The sequence below is a fragment of the Melospiza georgiana genome, chromosome 3 (assembly GCF_028018845.1).
Source record: "Melospiza georgiana isolate bMelGeo1 chromosome 3, bMelGeo1.pri, whole genome shotgun sequence".
NCBI classification, from domain to species: Eukaryota; Metazoa; Chordata; class Aves; order Passeriformes; family Passerellidae; genus Melospiza; species Melospiza georgiana.
The window spans coordinates 32,863,486-32,880,044 of NC_080432.1; the positions used below are offsets into that span (position 1 = coordinate 32,863,486).

General features: G+C 44.5%; 1 protein-coding gene across 2 annotated transcripts in view; it reads right to left on the reverse strand.

The window, feature by feature from the left end:
- TGFB2 (transforming growth factor beta 2) overlaps positions 1–5,169 on the reverse strand; it is a 57,394-nt gene extending 52,225 nt beyond the window's left edge. For both annotated transcript variants that reach the window (XM_058020160.1, XM_058020161.1), the window contains exon 1: positions 4,792–5,169. In XM_058020160.1, the coding sequence (XP_057876143.1) occupies positions 4,792–5,134 (343 nt within the window). In that variant the 5' untranslated portion in view covers positions 5,135–5,169. The remainder of the gene's footprint in view (positions 1–4,791) is intronic.
- Between the last annotated feature and the right edge of the window lie 11,390 nt (positions 5,170–16,559).

Below are 16,559 nucleotides of genomic sequence, written 5' to 3' on the forward strand. Positions count from 1 at the left end.
CCAGAAAGGTCTCTGGGACTATAAAACATTCACTGTCAATGGCTGGAGGGTGGGGAGCAGCAGGGCCCTGCTGCATATTCACCAAAAGGGCTTTTAAGTATGGGAACAGGCTGCCCAGAAAGTGGTTGAGTCACCATCCCTGGAGGTATTTAAAAGTATACCTGTGGCACACAGGGACATGGCTGAGTGGTGAACTTCACAGTGATAGGTTAACACTTGTACTCAGATGACATAAAAAGTCTTTTACAAACTAAATGATTCCACGATTCGTTCAAATCTTCTCACTCACCAAACTACAGTAAAAAGTGCCTCTTTCAAACAGACACAAGAGACGAATTCCAGGAGGGTTATGGAAAGGACTTGGGAATATAGCCCTGTCTTGTAGCTCATCTGACCAGGCAGTATTAAAGAGGGGGGTCACGGGTGTTTAGCTTTTCTGTAGGCTTCATCCTCTGGAAGGAACTCAAGGACCATGTATCACTCCAGACTGCCTCCTGGACCTTCCCCCTGCTTCCCAGCTTGGCACCCTGCTCACAGCAAAAGTGGCTGGTGATTCAGAAGCCAGGCAGGAAGCACATGTGGTGCTGCCCTTCATTAGTGCACCAGAGCATGTTATTTTATTATCCCTCTCAGTATGTAGAGGACTACTGTCTAGAAAATTACCCTGTGCCTTTCTAAAGCCATTTGCAATTTCCTGGGGTTTTCCACCTACGAAGACTGCATTAAGTGTCATTCCTTATGGAATAAGGAACTGTTCCCCCCAGGTCCCTCCTTGGGAAAGCCTTCACATTGCTGTCTGTAATACAGAGACTATGCCTGGCAAACACCATCTCCACCAAGAGATGCTTCAGAGCACAACCATAGGTCCAGCATAGCTAGAAATTTTTAAAATAAGTTGTTCCTTCTGAGTCTGTTCCCATATAATTAATAACATGGGAAAGCCTGTCAGGTTGGACTGTGTGCTGTGCCAAATGCAAACACAGGTGAGCTGTTAACATTGTGGTAATGATGCAGTCAGTGCTGGGAGCCGTCTGCAGGAGCTGTTCTGGTACCCTGAAGACAAGGAACCCACATATGTGTAATTGCTGGTAAATTGAGTCCTTGTTGATAAAGCAGAAGCATGTCACTGTGCCCTGACAGCTTATAATGTTGTCTTTCATGGGGCAAATATTCAGCAGAAGGATGGCCTGTGTAAAGCAATATTCATGGGACAGAGCTCCTGAGAAGACTAATCCTAACCACCAGGGCAGGATGGAACCCATAGAGGCTCCTTCACACTATGACAGCTTAAAACTCATGAAAAAACAGGCCCAAACCCAGAAGAACTGTGTTTTCTTAGGCTAGTGAGTACTTATAAACCTATCTTCAAGAATGCAGAAAACTTGAAAATTTACCTGCATTGGCCTTAAGCTATCTCTGCAAACCAGTTCACTGACTGTAGTAGAAATTGCTTTGAATTAAGATGATAGAATGGGCCTTTGCCTCCAAATACAAGTGTTGCCTGTTTTTCTCAAGTATGCCTGTTGTTCATTAGCATTACAATTCACAATCCTTAATTGTGTTGGCATTTAATTTCTGTTTACTCTCAGTGCAATAGCAATCATCACCTAGCTTAAGTATCAGGCCCTAGATATTGAGGGAACAACTGGTAAGTAATAAGCTTCTAGTGTGATCCAGGATTCACAGTAACCAGTTTTAAGCATTTACTCAGGTAACTTTGCCTAGGCACAAAACTCCCAAGAACTCTGTGATGTCATGCTCAGAGAACACCATATCCAGCCTTTCTCTTTAAACTCCTCTGAAAAACCTTTAAATTCTGGACTTAGGAGAAATTCAGACTCACACAGATGCATACTGTCCTGAGCACAAGACATGTTTGACAGACAAAAGCTTTCTGTTTCTTCCAAGTGTCTTTGTAGAACTTTTTCTGACACTTCCTTTGCATCTGTTGCTTTTGGGTCATGCAGTCCCTGACTCACTGAATTTCACCTATATCTCGATGTGTCCTTAACCTCAAGTGGACCCTCAAGCCAGATGCCCGCTTAATTCCTCAATGCAAACTATCACTAAACCTTAGCACAACTTTAGTTTGAGGCTTAAATTAACAGCATGTGAAACGATTAATATGAATAATTTCAAAACTAATCAGATCCCTTCTTTAAATGTTGACACAGTATTATTTATATCCTGTAAATACCTTCTTGACTAAAATTCATCCCAGGAGATTGGCATCTTGCCAGTTCTATTCATATTTACTGTATTTATACAGTACAGTTGGCCAAGGATAATATTTAAGACAAAATATGCCTTAGGGTATATACAGTATCTCTTATAGTTTTCCTTTTAAATCTCTTCATTGCTAAAAATATTTAGTCTGAACTTTAGAAAATGCTCCACGAAGACCTATCAGCGATCTGTAGTGATATATTGGTGACTATGAGTATAATTAGAGCATATTTGTAATACTTGGGTTGTAGTCAGTTTCTGAACATTAACAACTTGTGGTAAAAACTGAACCACTGATCTTTCCCATGCCTGCCTTCCAGCAGCTTTTGACCTCCAGTGCATTCACACTGATCCCCTTCTCCCTCCTACCACTCTCCAACACAGCAGACACTGCAGAGTTAAAAAAATCCACTCTGAAGTGCTGATGAGAAAGTGCCTGTGGCCGCCAGAGCTGCGCTTTCAATTTCTTCCTTTAAAATATGGTGGAGTGATTTCTTCCTTACTGTCTTTTTTGGAAAGGTTCGCTCCATCCAGCATAACTAGAGAGCAGTGGAAAAACAGTTAACCTACTTACTCTGATGTTAGCGACAGCCTGCACAGTAGTGCTGGGTGTGCTGGCCCTCGCATCCCAAACGTCTGATGCACTCTGTTGGTAGATACCTGCAATCTCCTGCGCTCCTCCACAGCCTCCATCCATACCTCACACCAAACCTGGCCCCTGACAGCATTTTAAAAATAGATCCTCTTTTGCCAATACCATCCAATTCACACACCACAGATATTTTAATTTTCTGGGAAGTATGCAGCTGCATTTTGGACTGTTGGGTCTCCGCAGTCTGCTGAAGCAAGGAGGACTGATGTGCTCAGGACAGATGCACTTTACAATTCTCAGAGACTCTCTGCTACAGGGCCAACTCCCCAAACCAAGGCACTGCTAGAGGTCCTCCCAACCTTTGCCCATAGGTGCTCCTCTGCCCCGGGTATGATCTAACAGATCTCAAAACGAAATGCTGACTTCTACCAAAACCACCAGCAAAATAATACAGCACATCAACGTGGAAAACAAGCATGACTTCTGTGTTCTTGCTATGGCTATGAATTATACTGAACTGCTCTGCTCATACCCACTTGGCTCCAAATATGCAGGGGTTTTTTTTAAAAATAAAGTATTTCTTCCCCAAGGGTAACAAGGGTGGAGTGTATTTATCATGGCTATTAAGGATGGTGCCATAATTACAATAATAAAATGGCTCTGACTGCCAGGATGTCCTGTACCTGATGTTGTCATTTAAGACTAAAGGAAGAAAGGGAGGCAGCTGCACAGAGCGTGGGGCTCAGATACCTTGGCTGGCATCCTAGGACTATCCCATGCAAGACAGAGCAAGCCCCAAAGCTACAACTTGCTAAACTAAAAATAAATAAGGGGAAAATGCAATTAGAAACTCTAGGATAAAGTTACCAAGATGGCTGAATTATCTATTTAAGCAAGAGCTATGTGCTTTTGAGAAACAGACAGCAAGTATATAGGGCATCAAGTGGTGGGGGAGGGAAGCGAGCTAAATGAAATGACTAGGGACTAGGGTTTGGTTATGTGAACGGTGAAGTTATTTTCTGCTTCTGGTATTTCACTTTCCTCGGTATGATGATGATCTAGATTCTTTTAAGGCAGTGCGGTGCTTTTTCTTTCTTTTTTTTTTTTCTATGCACTTAAGCTTCACTACCAAAACAAAAAGGCACGTCATTATGATTATTAATCACTCTAAGTGGATTTGGTCAGCACAGAGCATTTGTACCCCTTTTTTTTTCTTTTTCTTTTTTCTCTTTTTTTTTTTTTTTTTTGTGCTAAACGTGGCATGGATCACCAGAAGGTCGTTAAAAAAGGCAAAAGGTAGACGGGCTGAGACAGGTTCCAAGAACCGAAGCTACCCAGAAGGGAAAAGTTTTTCTGTACCTGAAATGAGAAGTGCCCACGAACCGAAAGGGGAGGTTAGTTAAAGTGGGAAGAGGAGGGAGGACGTCTCTGTCCTTTCTGAGCACCTATGCGAACAGCAGTCCGCGGGACAGCGTTCTAAAGGGACACACACAAGACGAGCTGGCAACCTTTTTTTTTTTTTTTTTTTAAGACCTCCTCTCCTTTTCTTTTCAGTTATGGAGAGATGGAAACCTGCCCGTTCCAGACACTCCAAGGGAAACAAGAGCAGTGGAAAGATATTGGCTCTTTCTGGAGGCTGCACACGGGGCTGCCGGGGAGGGAGCGGGATCCCGGCAGGGGGAACTGTGCCCAGGTACGGGGGGCTGGCAGCACAGGCACCCCCAGGAATCCCGGGGTGACCCCACAGGGGTCTGGGGCAACAGGTGATCCCCCAGGACATACCCACCCAGTCACGGGTACTCTGCCACCTAAATTAAACCCTACAAGCCGCCACCTAAGCGATGCTGAGCGTGACAAGCGAGCCGAGCGAAGAAGGCAGAGTTCGATGCATGGGGGTGCTATTTAAAGGTGCTGAGCACCGCTAAGCCTCGGGGGCGAAATTACGCACGCATGCACACACACAGAGGACTTACTTTCGGGGTAAAAAGGCTGCATGTCTATTTTGTAAACTTCTTTGGCATAATACTCCTCGTCGCTCCTCTCCCTCTCGCAAGTGGCGGCTCTGTGGTTGGCTTTTTCCTGCAGCAGGTCCCTGGTGCTGTTGTAGATGGAGATGACCTCCGGGGGCACCTCCTCGGGCTCGGGGTACTCGTCCGGAGGGCTGGTGAGCTTCAGCTTGCTCAAGATCTGCCCCCGGATTGCCTCGATCCTCTTGCGCATAAACTGATCCATGTCGAGGGTGCTGCAGGTAGACAGGCTGAGAGCCACGGTGGCCAGATCCACGGTGAGGAGCACGCTCAGGAGATAGCAGTGCATTTTAAGTGTTTAAATACAGCGCCCCCCCCCCAAAAAAAAAAAAAAAAAAATGACCTCAACAACGAACGACAACAAGAAAAAAATTTCAAAAAATAAAAAGGGGATCTGTGCAAACAAAGGGGAGATCTGCAGACAAAATGCTCTTAAAAACTCGGCTGCGAGAGCGGCTCGCAATCGGAAAACGCACGGGAGGCGCTAGTGAAAAAAACACCACTAATATGAAAAAAAAAAAAAAAAAAAGGAGAAAAAGAAAAAGCAAGTTGCTACAACTAGATAAAAATTCGGGAGCGGAATGAACCGGACAGCAAAAAAAGGAGGAGGAAAAAAGCCCCCAAACAGATACAACAAACCTGCAAATCAAGTAAATGGCAGAGAGGCTGCTCTCAGCGCGCTGTAAAACAAAAATCTGAAGTGGGGGAGGAGAGAGGGGGGAGGAAAAACCCAAAAAAAAGGGAGGAGGACGAGAAGGCGCAGTGATGGGTATCGCAGGGCGCTGCCGCAGCCGGCAGAGAGAGGGTGCCGGCGCGGCGCTCAGCCCCGCCGTGCGCCCGCGGCGCCCGACGGCTCCCGGAGGGCAGCGGCAGCGGCACCGCCCCGCGCCCGGCGGCGCTCAGCCCCCGCGGCGGCGCGGGCGGGCACCGAGAGCCGCGCACGTGTGCGCCCGGCCGGCGGCGCCGAGCCCCGGGCCCCGCGCGGCGCGGCGGCAGCGGCAGGCGGCGGCTCCGGCCCCGCGGCGGCGCCCGGCGCCCGCGGCGAGCGGCGATCCCCGGTCCGGCCGCGTCCCGCAGGCTGCTGCGTGCGCCCCGCGCCGCATGCACCGACCCACCCCCGCCCGGGCCGCTGCGCGCCGCACAGCTCTTCCCAGCTCCCTCCTCTTCCTCCTCCTTCCGAAACGCCAACCCCGCGCCGCAGTCAGCGAGGCAGCGCCGCCGCGCCCCGGCAGCCTCCCGCGGGTCGCAGGCGCGGAGCCGGCCGCCCGGGGCTGGCCGCAGCGCAGCGCCGCTCTACCCGCCCGCCGGCCGGCCTCCCCCGCGGGGCTGGGGCTGGCCCCGTCCCCGGCGGCTCTAGCGCTCCGCCCGGCACCCCCCGCCTGCCGCCCCCGGCCCCTCGGCTCTCCCTGCGCGGAGGGGACGGGTGCCAGCAGATAACATCACGGCCGAGCAGGGAGAGGGAGATTTATACGATCTCCCCGCCCCACGTGCTCGGCTCGCTGCGAAGTGACGTGGAGGGGCTGCGGGAGCGGAGGGCTCCGCGCCGCCGCCCGGCTATTTATTCCCCTCCGCGCCACCCGCCAGGGACTCGCCGCAGCTCGGCCGCTGCCGAGGTGCCTCAGCCCGGGGCGAGGAGAGGCGAGGCAGCCCGGAGCCGAGAAGGAAAAGCAAGTCCTGCCAGGCTTTTATTTTACTTCTTTTTAAAATAAAGGCTTTAGTGCTTCTTGCACCTATTATTAAAGTAATTGGGCCAAATAGCACTCTGGCGTTAGAGGAGGAATAACACGCCTCTTGGACACCGCTCAGACGCGTTCCTGTTCAAGGTTGCGGGGCAGCTCTGCCCGCTGCTCTGTCACAGAACGCTCTTCGGCACTGCCCCTCGCTTTCACTTCCAAGCGTGTTTTGGGCAATGCTCGCTGTTCCCCGGATCCCTTGGTAATGGGTACTACCTTCTAAGGAGGGAGAGACCACAGATGAGGCGGATTTGCTCCTTCGCAGAGGTCTCCTCTTCTGTCAGAAGTGTGCAAATACATCCTCATCTGCACTTGACAGAAACTCTCAAACCCCAAATGCTCTGGCTATGCCTGTAATTCAATTTTTCCGCTGCCTCTTTTGGCCAACAAACATCAGAGCCTCCATCCATACCCTACTCTGCCCCAGGGAAATCACTCCACAGTCTACTAGGCATCCCTCAACTTAATGCCATAAAGCTTTTCCTTTACAGTTCATTTATCACCACTGTACATTAACTTTAAAAAGTGATCAAGTAGCCTTTTTCTTTACTCTCACCCATTTTACATTCCCTTCTGAATTAAGTTATCACAGGTTTTACTTGCCAAAACTTTCCAATAACATCATCCTAAGTGGGGCAAGGGTGTTTTTGAAGAACCTCTATTTTCAGAGATGAAGAAAGATGTACAAAAGGTACTCAAAGGGCCATAGGTGTTCCCAAGAACAGCTCAGCCATTGCCAGTGGTATTACGGGTAAACACACCCAGGAGGAAGGAGGTAGCATGACTGGGACCTAGAAGCACACTGAGAATCACGCAAGACACAAACCAGCCCAACACCACCAAAGGCTTCCTCCAGCTGACCACACCTCAGGAACAATCTTCTTTCTGCAAAATTTTCAACTGTTTTCCAAAGCTGGAGAATGCCAGTCCCCAAATTAAATGTTTTTCCTTCCCAGCAAGGAAAAGTGCTTCCTGTGAGCAGCTGTGTGCTGGGATGATGGAGGCACCCAGCAGCACGGAGCTGCCACATGCTGTTTGCCTTGGCAGGGCTCTGCTGCAGGGGAATCTTGTGCCAACACGGCCAGCTAACCTCGGACTGCTGTGGGTACCAGCAACGATGGCATTCTCCGAGAGATGGAGGAGCTACGGAAATATATTTTTGACAGGTATGTGTACACACAGAGACCTAAAATAAACTTCATTCTTTACCAGCACGTGGGTATGTACAGCCCTATGTGCAACCAAGATTGCATCCTCATGATGCAAGAGTTAATAGTGCTTTCCACTTAAATCCATGAATTCCTGCAAGGCCAGATTAAACCTCTCTGCCACAACATCACTCTTTTACTGCTGTACATGTCAATGTCCTGCTCCGACTGACCTCAAAAACACAGCTGCAGTGTCAGGAATGGCAATGTTTCCAAAATTACTCAAATAAACAAGCAAGCTCAACATGTAGACTCAGCTGGTTTCACTTCTGCAGCACACCTGCACAAAACCAAGGGGACAGTTCCTCGAGCTGTTACATCTCACAGCTCCACTGCTAGCCAGCTGAGGAATCAGCTCCGTTACACGAGGTACCTCAACCGCAAATACTTCTAAAGAAAAGGGTTATTAAATTATTTCCTCCAAAAGCTACAGCTGAAACCATGAAGGAATTCCTTATACAGCAACTGCAGCCCTGTAACACTTGGCTTTGCATGCCACTCACCTTGAGGGTTTCAGAGCAGTGACTGGGACAGTGCTGGACACCCTCCTCAGGGAGGGAACTCACCCCATCTCTCAAGATCCCTCTGCAGTAACAACCCACCAGATTACAAAGTGTTTTGATCCTTGAAAGTTTATTATTGGTGGGGGAAAAAACCAAAATCCCAACCAACCCAACCTTTGCAGTGCCTTTCACAAACCCTGTGCCTCAGGGATGCCCTGCTAGAGGCCATCAGCCCCCATGTGTTCAGTGCCCAGCTGGCCACGCTGCCCAGGGAGATGCAGGGGGTCCCAGCTCCAGAGAAGCTCTCCTTGTAAGCTGCCAGGGACCCAGCCAGGCTGACAGCAAACCAGTCCGACTAGATTTTAAAAGTTGCTGGGATTCCTTCTGATTTGGCAATGATTCCTAAGTGTCCTTTAGACCATCTAGGAAAAAAAAAATTAATATAAATCTTGGGTTTGTTCTCACCAGAGAAAAACCCTTTGCTTCTCTTCTGACCCTTTTAGTGTGACATGGAGCGTCAGGCTTACCCAGGTGCATGTCTCCATTTTGCCTTACGACTGCAGCAAAGCTGGATTCCCTAAAACTTCCCAACGTCACCATGCTGATGTTTTTGCCATGCAGAACTTCCCGGGCATGCATACTCCATTCCAAAAGCCCTGGCCACTTGGGATAAATCCCCAGCAGCAGCAGAAGCCCACCACACATGCCTGAGCTGCTCCAGTTTGCTCCAGGAAGGGACACCTACCTGCTAGGCAAATCATTCAAATACACATCCACATTCATAAACATCGACTTTCCATTATGTAATCTAAATGGAAAATACCTGGAACATATACATCATTATAGATCTGGTCCTAGTTCTAAAATCTCCCCCTTGCACATTTAAGGAGGCTTTTTTTGCCACAGAAGTCCTGCAAACTAGACTCAAACAGGTGTCATTTTTTACCTTGCTAAAATGAGGAACACACGGAAGAGGCTATCAAAAATTGTCAGAAATAGCACAACCAAACTGCAGGCACTCAACAAAGCTGTATAAAGTCTTATATCACAGAATTCAATATAACATGACCTTTTACAGAGGTAATTCTGCTTCTACATTCTACTGTTCATTTTCGTGACTATTATCCCAATTATGGCTTTGTCTTTTATCTTGCAAAGCTTTTTCATTTTTATTCATTCCACAACAGCTTTTACTGATGACTACCTGTTAGTTTCAAAAGTTGCTGGGATTATCAGACACTGAAGGTTAACTCAGCTTACTTTTATCTCTTCCCTTGTCCTGTGGGGCTGCTCTCAGTGGAAGCTTTGTAAGTCAGAAAGTGGGAATGGGACCTTAGTGTGCCTATGGGAAAAGAACAGACCTTATCTGTTTTGGTGCTTTTAATTCAATACAATACCGTCTTTTTTACATATTCTTTTTTTTTAATAAACACTGACTGTTTATTAGAAAAACAGGGACACCTGGAAAGTTACTTCACTAAATGTAAAGGTTTCATGTTTCCTATTAAGTTAAAAATTACGTGGTCGGGATTTTACAATTTGTGGTTTCTTTTTAGATTGTTTTGGTTATACGCAAATGCGCTGTGCAAAATACAAAGGCAATAATCTTTCTAAAACTGCTGACGACCAGGCCATTAAGTAAGGTGGCTGGTCACATTTCATAAACTAAAGAACATTGTTGGAAGAGGAATAACTTTTAAAAGTTAAGAGGTGACTTTTGTAAATTCTCACACTGATGACGAGCGTAGGATGATTGCACAATTAATTCTTTGTGGCACACACAGAAATCTGCAGCCATAACTGTGGTCGTGTAGAATCTCAGTCATTCTCATGCAGGGTGCTAGGGAAAAAAAACTTTTGAATTCTCCTTTTTATAAAAATACACGTATAAAGGTTCAACTCGGAGAGCCAAGGTGGCACCTAATAAAGGTGAGGCAAAGAGGAGATGACAAATAATGGAAAATTGTAATATATACTGTAATAAAACCTTAGATTTTACTGTTTATTATCCTTAGTGAAGTAGAAGTCCATACCCCTGTGCTGCACATTTCATTAGTGCGCGCTGTAACGCCTGGATGAATTTGAGAGCAAACCCTGCTGACCTTACTAACACAAGCAGCCCCACTGGCCCAGGATTGCATTTCACACAACCTCAGCCCATTCCTGCAGCACTCCTGTTCCAGAAGATAAAGGCCATTTTATAGAACATGCTGTTTGACACGCTAGACTGCTACCCATATATACACATGCAACTACTTGTCAACTTGCAAATCAAAGGTATGCTTCTGATATATATATAAAGAGATAATTTATTTGTGTGAGCCAGAACTTCTTTTAAATATATATAGAACAAATATCAAACGGGAATAAGAACTTTTATTTTAATATTTATTTATAGACACACATACATTTTTGTGTGTTTATAAATATATATATTCATACATAAATATCTATATACAAAAAAGAAGTTCTCATTCCTACAAACAGATTTAATTTCAGTGGAAACAGCCACGAGTAGTCAACAGGATCGGATCCAAAAAGCCATTCAGGTGTCATCTCTGAGAACTTATGGAATGGTATCATCTTCCACCATCAAGTAAGAACACAAAGCTGTAATGTCCACACAGCAGTGTATAGTCTGTGTTTAAAACTGCAGCTTAATAAAAGACATCTAGAATGCAATTAACCCAAAAAAACCTGTTACCAAAGACCACCAGAAAAACTCCAAGACAACAGCGCTGGAACTTTAGACAGGACCTCAAGCCAGAATGACTAAAATCTGAAGGAAAAGGGAAAAATTCTTATGGAAAAGAAGAAAAGGGAACAGAAAGGAACATCACCATTAGTCTGTATTTCAGTGCTATGTTATTCTTCACATTTTTCAACTCCTAAAACAGCTTCTCTCCAGAAAAGTTGCACCCTGTCTCCACAGAGTACAGCCAGACATTAGGGGTCTAGGGAAGCATCAACAGCCTAAACCCCATATGCTAAAAACATACACATTTCCCATAAAGGCTGCAGACATCACTGCTGCATCCAGAGAGGTTTCTGCTTCCAACAGCTGATTTCCAGAGTTGAATAAGTTCAGATTCAAGTATTCATAAAAACTTTGCCAAAGAAATTTCCCCATGGTTACACCTCCCAGAGTTTGATCCCCTCCCGTGCTTTCCTAAAACTGCTTGTCAGCCTTGAGGATGCCACACTAATCTTCTATGTATCATTCCAGTTTTAGTCTGTATGCCACTGAGGAAAAGGCCTTCCTTAATCCTAGCACCTGTGGTTTTAATCACCACAGGAAATCCTGTTTCCACTTAAGTCAGTAAGACTTAAATATCAGCAGAGGCAAATGATCAGATTCACTAACTAAAAATAAAAATAATTAAAATAAGACAGAGAAATATAAGCTCAGTGGTTCACAAACCAGAGGGACTTGACATCTACTTATAGCAAGCATGACAAAGTAAAGACAGTAGGGTAAAAGTCATCCCTTTAATCTCAAGGTTTGAACTCGTGACCTGCATCTCCTTCTCAGAATTACAGCTGTTGCGTTCTATTTCTGAACTGCATGGTGATGATTTGGGTTATACCTCATTAAGTAACACACAAATGATATCTGTAAATATTGGATTCCTAACAGAGCATCCACTGGAGTTTATTCAACAAATTAAAACCATGTAACTCAAGTTAGAATGTGCACCCAGACTGCACTGTTACATGTATAGCAAGATTAATTGGCAGCAACTTCATTAATGGGCCAGCCAGTAGTAATGCCATATTTAAATCATATTCTGCAGCTACAAAATCAAATAGCTCTGGGTCTGGCATCCTGACTTCTTCACAAGCTGCCTATGCAGTCTGCAGAGATGAAAAGCTCTAATAAGCTAACACAGCTTCAGAAATGTTTTTTTCCCTAATGGATTTTAAGCAACACGTGTTCAAGAACACCCTACAAAGCTTACAGAGAGCAATTCATTGTTTCTTATTACCTCATGAAACAAAACCAAACCCACAACCAAACCAGACCTCACGCAGTACCAAGATTTTGTGCTGCACCCATCAGATTAGTGCAGAGGTCTTTGCCTTTCAGCCTTACAAATTTTTAAACCAATTTTCTATGCCTGGCTACTGAAATCAATGAATGCAGTATTCCTGAATGGCTGATCAAACTACATCCTCCCAGACAGATGGTTTGAGCTTGGTGACTCCATCTAGAATTAGAAAAGAAAGATCTATTTCTGTATCAGTACTTTTGATCCATATCCAGATTATTTTAGAGCTGGATCTTGAACAGGCCACCTGTGTGGAGTGGCAAAGATGTTCAATATTTTCTTCTCCTCAATCAATGATCTTTTAGATGGGAATGGAATTAAATAGGTTACTCCCCTGATTTTAGCTAGGCTCTAAGGACCAGTCTCTAAGCTTCCCCATCATGGACATTGACTGACAGCTGAAATGCCTCCTCTCACAAATTCCAGTGTCATTTGAACATCCACCTTATCAACAATTAAATCAGAATGTAAAAATGCCTACAAACTGGCTGCAAATGTGCATCAGACCCAGTAGTGTCCCACATAAAGGACCTGAGTCCACAAGCTCATCCCTGCAGTCCTGTGAAATTAAAAGCAATTCATTCACCATGAGACAGATAGTCCAGCAATGTGCTTCAGCAACAACTGAAGTGAATGAGAAATCAAAGACAAAAGCCTGTGTCTGGGAGGCACAGTATTGTCATAGAAAGTTCAAGTAAGAAGGGAAATGTGTGTCTTGTCTATCTTCTTCCCATAAGATATGTTCCACTTCTTTAATTCTAGGAAATGATACTAAAATTTAAAATAAGTCCAGCAGTTAAAAAAAAAAAAAAAAGGCAAAACATAGCAGATGGAGAGAACAGCAGTGGCACTGGCAATCCTGGTCTGACCTGCTGGCTGCAGTGCTACAACATAAGAAAGATGTTCAGCATCTTGCAAGGCCTGACCAGAACCTTTCTAACACAATCCACAAGAAGGAGTATCAATATATCATCCTCCCAATTTATACTTGGGTCTAATTCATTGTTTTGGCTGAGTAATGCATCCTTAAATTGAGGATCTTGTCAGTTCTGAAAAATCTCCAATCTTTTTCTATTAATCATGAAGAGATAATTCAGAATTTTATGAAGTCTTTTCTTAATTAAGTATAATCATAAGGATATAGCAAATTCCAGTAGGTAGTGTCAAATACTTCACTCCTTTAAAAAATCCACATAAAAACCACACTGTTGTTACCTTTTGTACAAAACTACACCGTTGCAGCAATATTGCACTACTGTGCAAAGTGAACTCTTGTGAAACTCGTTGGGGTTGTAAGTGGGGGTGCAGAGTAGCCTGTGCTGCAGACTGACAGTGTGTGTTTGACTGCCCTTCTCCTCCAAGCAGCCCTGCGAGGTGTGGCTGGGAAGGAGCCATGGGCAGGTATGGCAAAGGCTCAATTCCCAACAGCTCAGGGGCTCAGCTCTCCAGTGACAGTTTTCATTCAGCTGCCTGACCTCAGGCACCCTTTCTGAAATGGACACAGGCCAGCTCTTGTCCCTGGACACAGGCTACCCTAAGTTAAAGGCTGCTTCACTGCCCACAAAACTTGCAATTTATGGATCACTTAAAAACCAAAGAAAATCCTCTTGAGATAAACTGTACTCAACCTGAAAGTCAATGCAAAATCCACATAATCAGGAAAGCCTGTCACTATCTTGTTGCTTGAATCAAGCTACACTTTTGAGCTTTTCTGTTCTGAACAAGATTAGAATGTCCTCCTTTATCAGGATAGAAAAGCAAACTTCAAAGTGAGAGTGATTGAATAGCTATGAGCCTTAAGTCACAATCTCCATGATTATATTCCTAATGCACTTTATAATGGGCTCATAAGTGCCTAGTTGAATCTTTATGTACTTCAGATTTTTAAATTATGGCAAACGACCCCTTGTTACCTTCTACTTATGATCATACATGCCTACAACACATGACTTAAAGAACTACTAACATAACATCAGCAGGTTTTATCTTTAACCATTTCTTAATTATGGCATGAAGTTTCTGATAAGAAATGTAACTAGCTTATCTTGTAGGTGAACTGTTTCTAATAATTTATTCAGCTACTTCTGAGAACGCTAAGTAAGAAATGCTAGTGGTATGAAAACCTCAGAGCAAGTCTGATCCTGGTTAGCAGTTCACAATGAACACCACCATATTTACTGAAAACAGAGTGAAGAAACACAAGGAAAATGTTGTAAAATTATGCTCCAAAAGTTCATGCACTGGCATGAGAGAATGGGCTACTGAACCAACTGTGGCATTGGGAAGAAATAATGCTTTTTATGAGTATTCCTAAAATAACCCTCCAAAGTGCCCCTTGGAAACTGCTTGTGCTCATGAGTTCACATCCAAAAGCTTGATGAAAGAACCCTAATTAATTTAACAATTTTGTATCCAACAGGTTAAATACATGGATTTAAGCAAAAGGAAGTAATTTCAAGGGATGGAGTATTACACACGACCTTTCGTGCTGAAGGTATTCAGTTTGACTGGAGTTTCATTTTTAACATGTCCCTTAAGACAGAACACCAATTGAAAAAGATGCATTTGAAAACAAGTGCTTTGTCTAAGAAGGATCAGCCATTGTTAAAAGTCTGAAGAACAGTGGTTAAGAAAAAGCCCTTATCTGCTAGATCACTTACAGAGGTGAAACACTGGAGGTTTACACGCTGCAAGAGGTTGGCAGCCACTGCTTTAGAACAGCAGTAAATGAAATGTAGAGTCTCCCACCATCTGTTAATCAAGACCTTCTTCAGTCTCCAGTGTCTAAGGTCTTAGACTCCCGAGTTTAACAACTTATTTAGCACAAGGACCCAATCTGTGTAACATGATCCTGAGCCTCCACTACCTCAAGCCTTCTCCTGGCCCTCTCACTCCTTACCTCAGCAAGTCTTGAAGAAATCATTGAGCAATTTGCAGGGATTGGAAGTGAACAACACTGATGACTGCTCTGTGTGTACATTAACTGTGCCAGGACTCATTTCATAAGAATGAGAAGCTTGTCATTTTCAGTTGTGCAGAGTGTTTTACGCCAGATGACTTCTGCCTTCCTCCCTGGAGACAGCTACTGAGCCAGCTCTGCACAGATGCAGGTCTACAGACCACCTTCTTCTGGAAGCATCAGATAGTCAAAAAACTTTTATGGCCTCCAAACATTTAATTTCTCTCTTCAAAACAAATCAGACAAAAAAGCCCTATCTTCACTAGGAAGCAGCTTCCAGCTCTTTTGTCCTGTTCAGCTTGTGAACCCAGGATGATTTGCCTCACAGCTGCAGAAGTGGCAGCTCTACCCTCCAGGTTTCAGCAGAGATGATGCTGTGGTACAGTGGCATCAGGCACAACAAGGATATTCCATCATCACTCCCAAAGTGTTTCCCTAACAGGAGGCTGAAGAAAAGCAGCAGCAAGACAGTTATTTTTTTCCATAGGCCAACTCATGCTTTCCTTGCTGAAAAAATGTTAGCACAATTAATGTGAGGAGAAATTAGACCAGGGGACAAGAGACATGGGGAAGAGCTGACCCTGTGCCTTCTCTTATTCAACAAAACTCCTGCTTTGCGTGCAATCCATAGAATATTAAACTTTACATACTCTGGAGTTGGCTTGAAGCCTAACAAAACTGGAACCACCCCATCCTTATTGGCTTTATATAGATAGGTACAGAAATATACAAAGTTGAGATGATTCATGCTCTCTGGAATGAAGGGCAGCAGCACAACTTTGCTTGAGCAGAGATATTCATGGGAGCATAAAAAACAGAGTGAGCACTCTGACTGCTGGGAAAGGCTGCTGAAGGTTGTTCTTGGTAGCTGTTGAAGAGGAAGAACATTACTGAAAAAGGGGGTAGGGCAGCCCAGAGAAGAGACTGGAAGGTGCCTGGGCCAAAGAAGATCTTTTGAACTTCTAGTCAACAAAAACAGAACTTTTGAAATAAAGCAGTCTAAAATCAAAATATGTAGTTAGCAATTTTAGCAACTCTTGGAGCTTCTCAGCATAAGGCACAAAAAAAGGACAAGGCAAAGACAAGGTACAGTATAAAATTTAAAAACCTACTCAATATATATAAAAATGTAATTACTATGCTTCTTAAAAGGCAAGAAATGCTCTCCCCTTATAGGCTATGCACTGTAAATGAAATGGAAGCTCAAAATACTTTTGGCAATATTGATGGATTCCACATTTTTCTTAAACACACAAGATTCA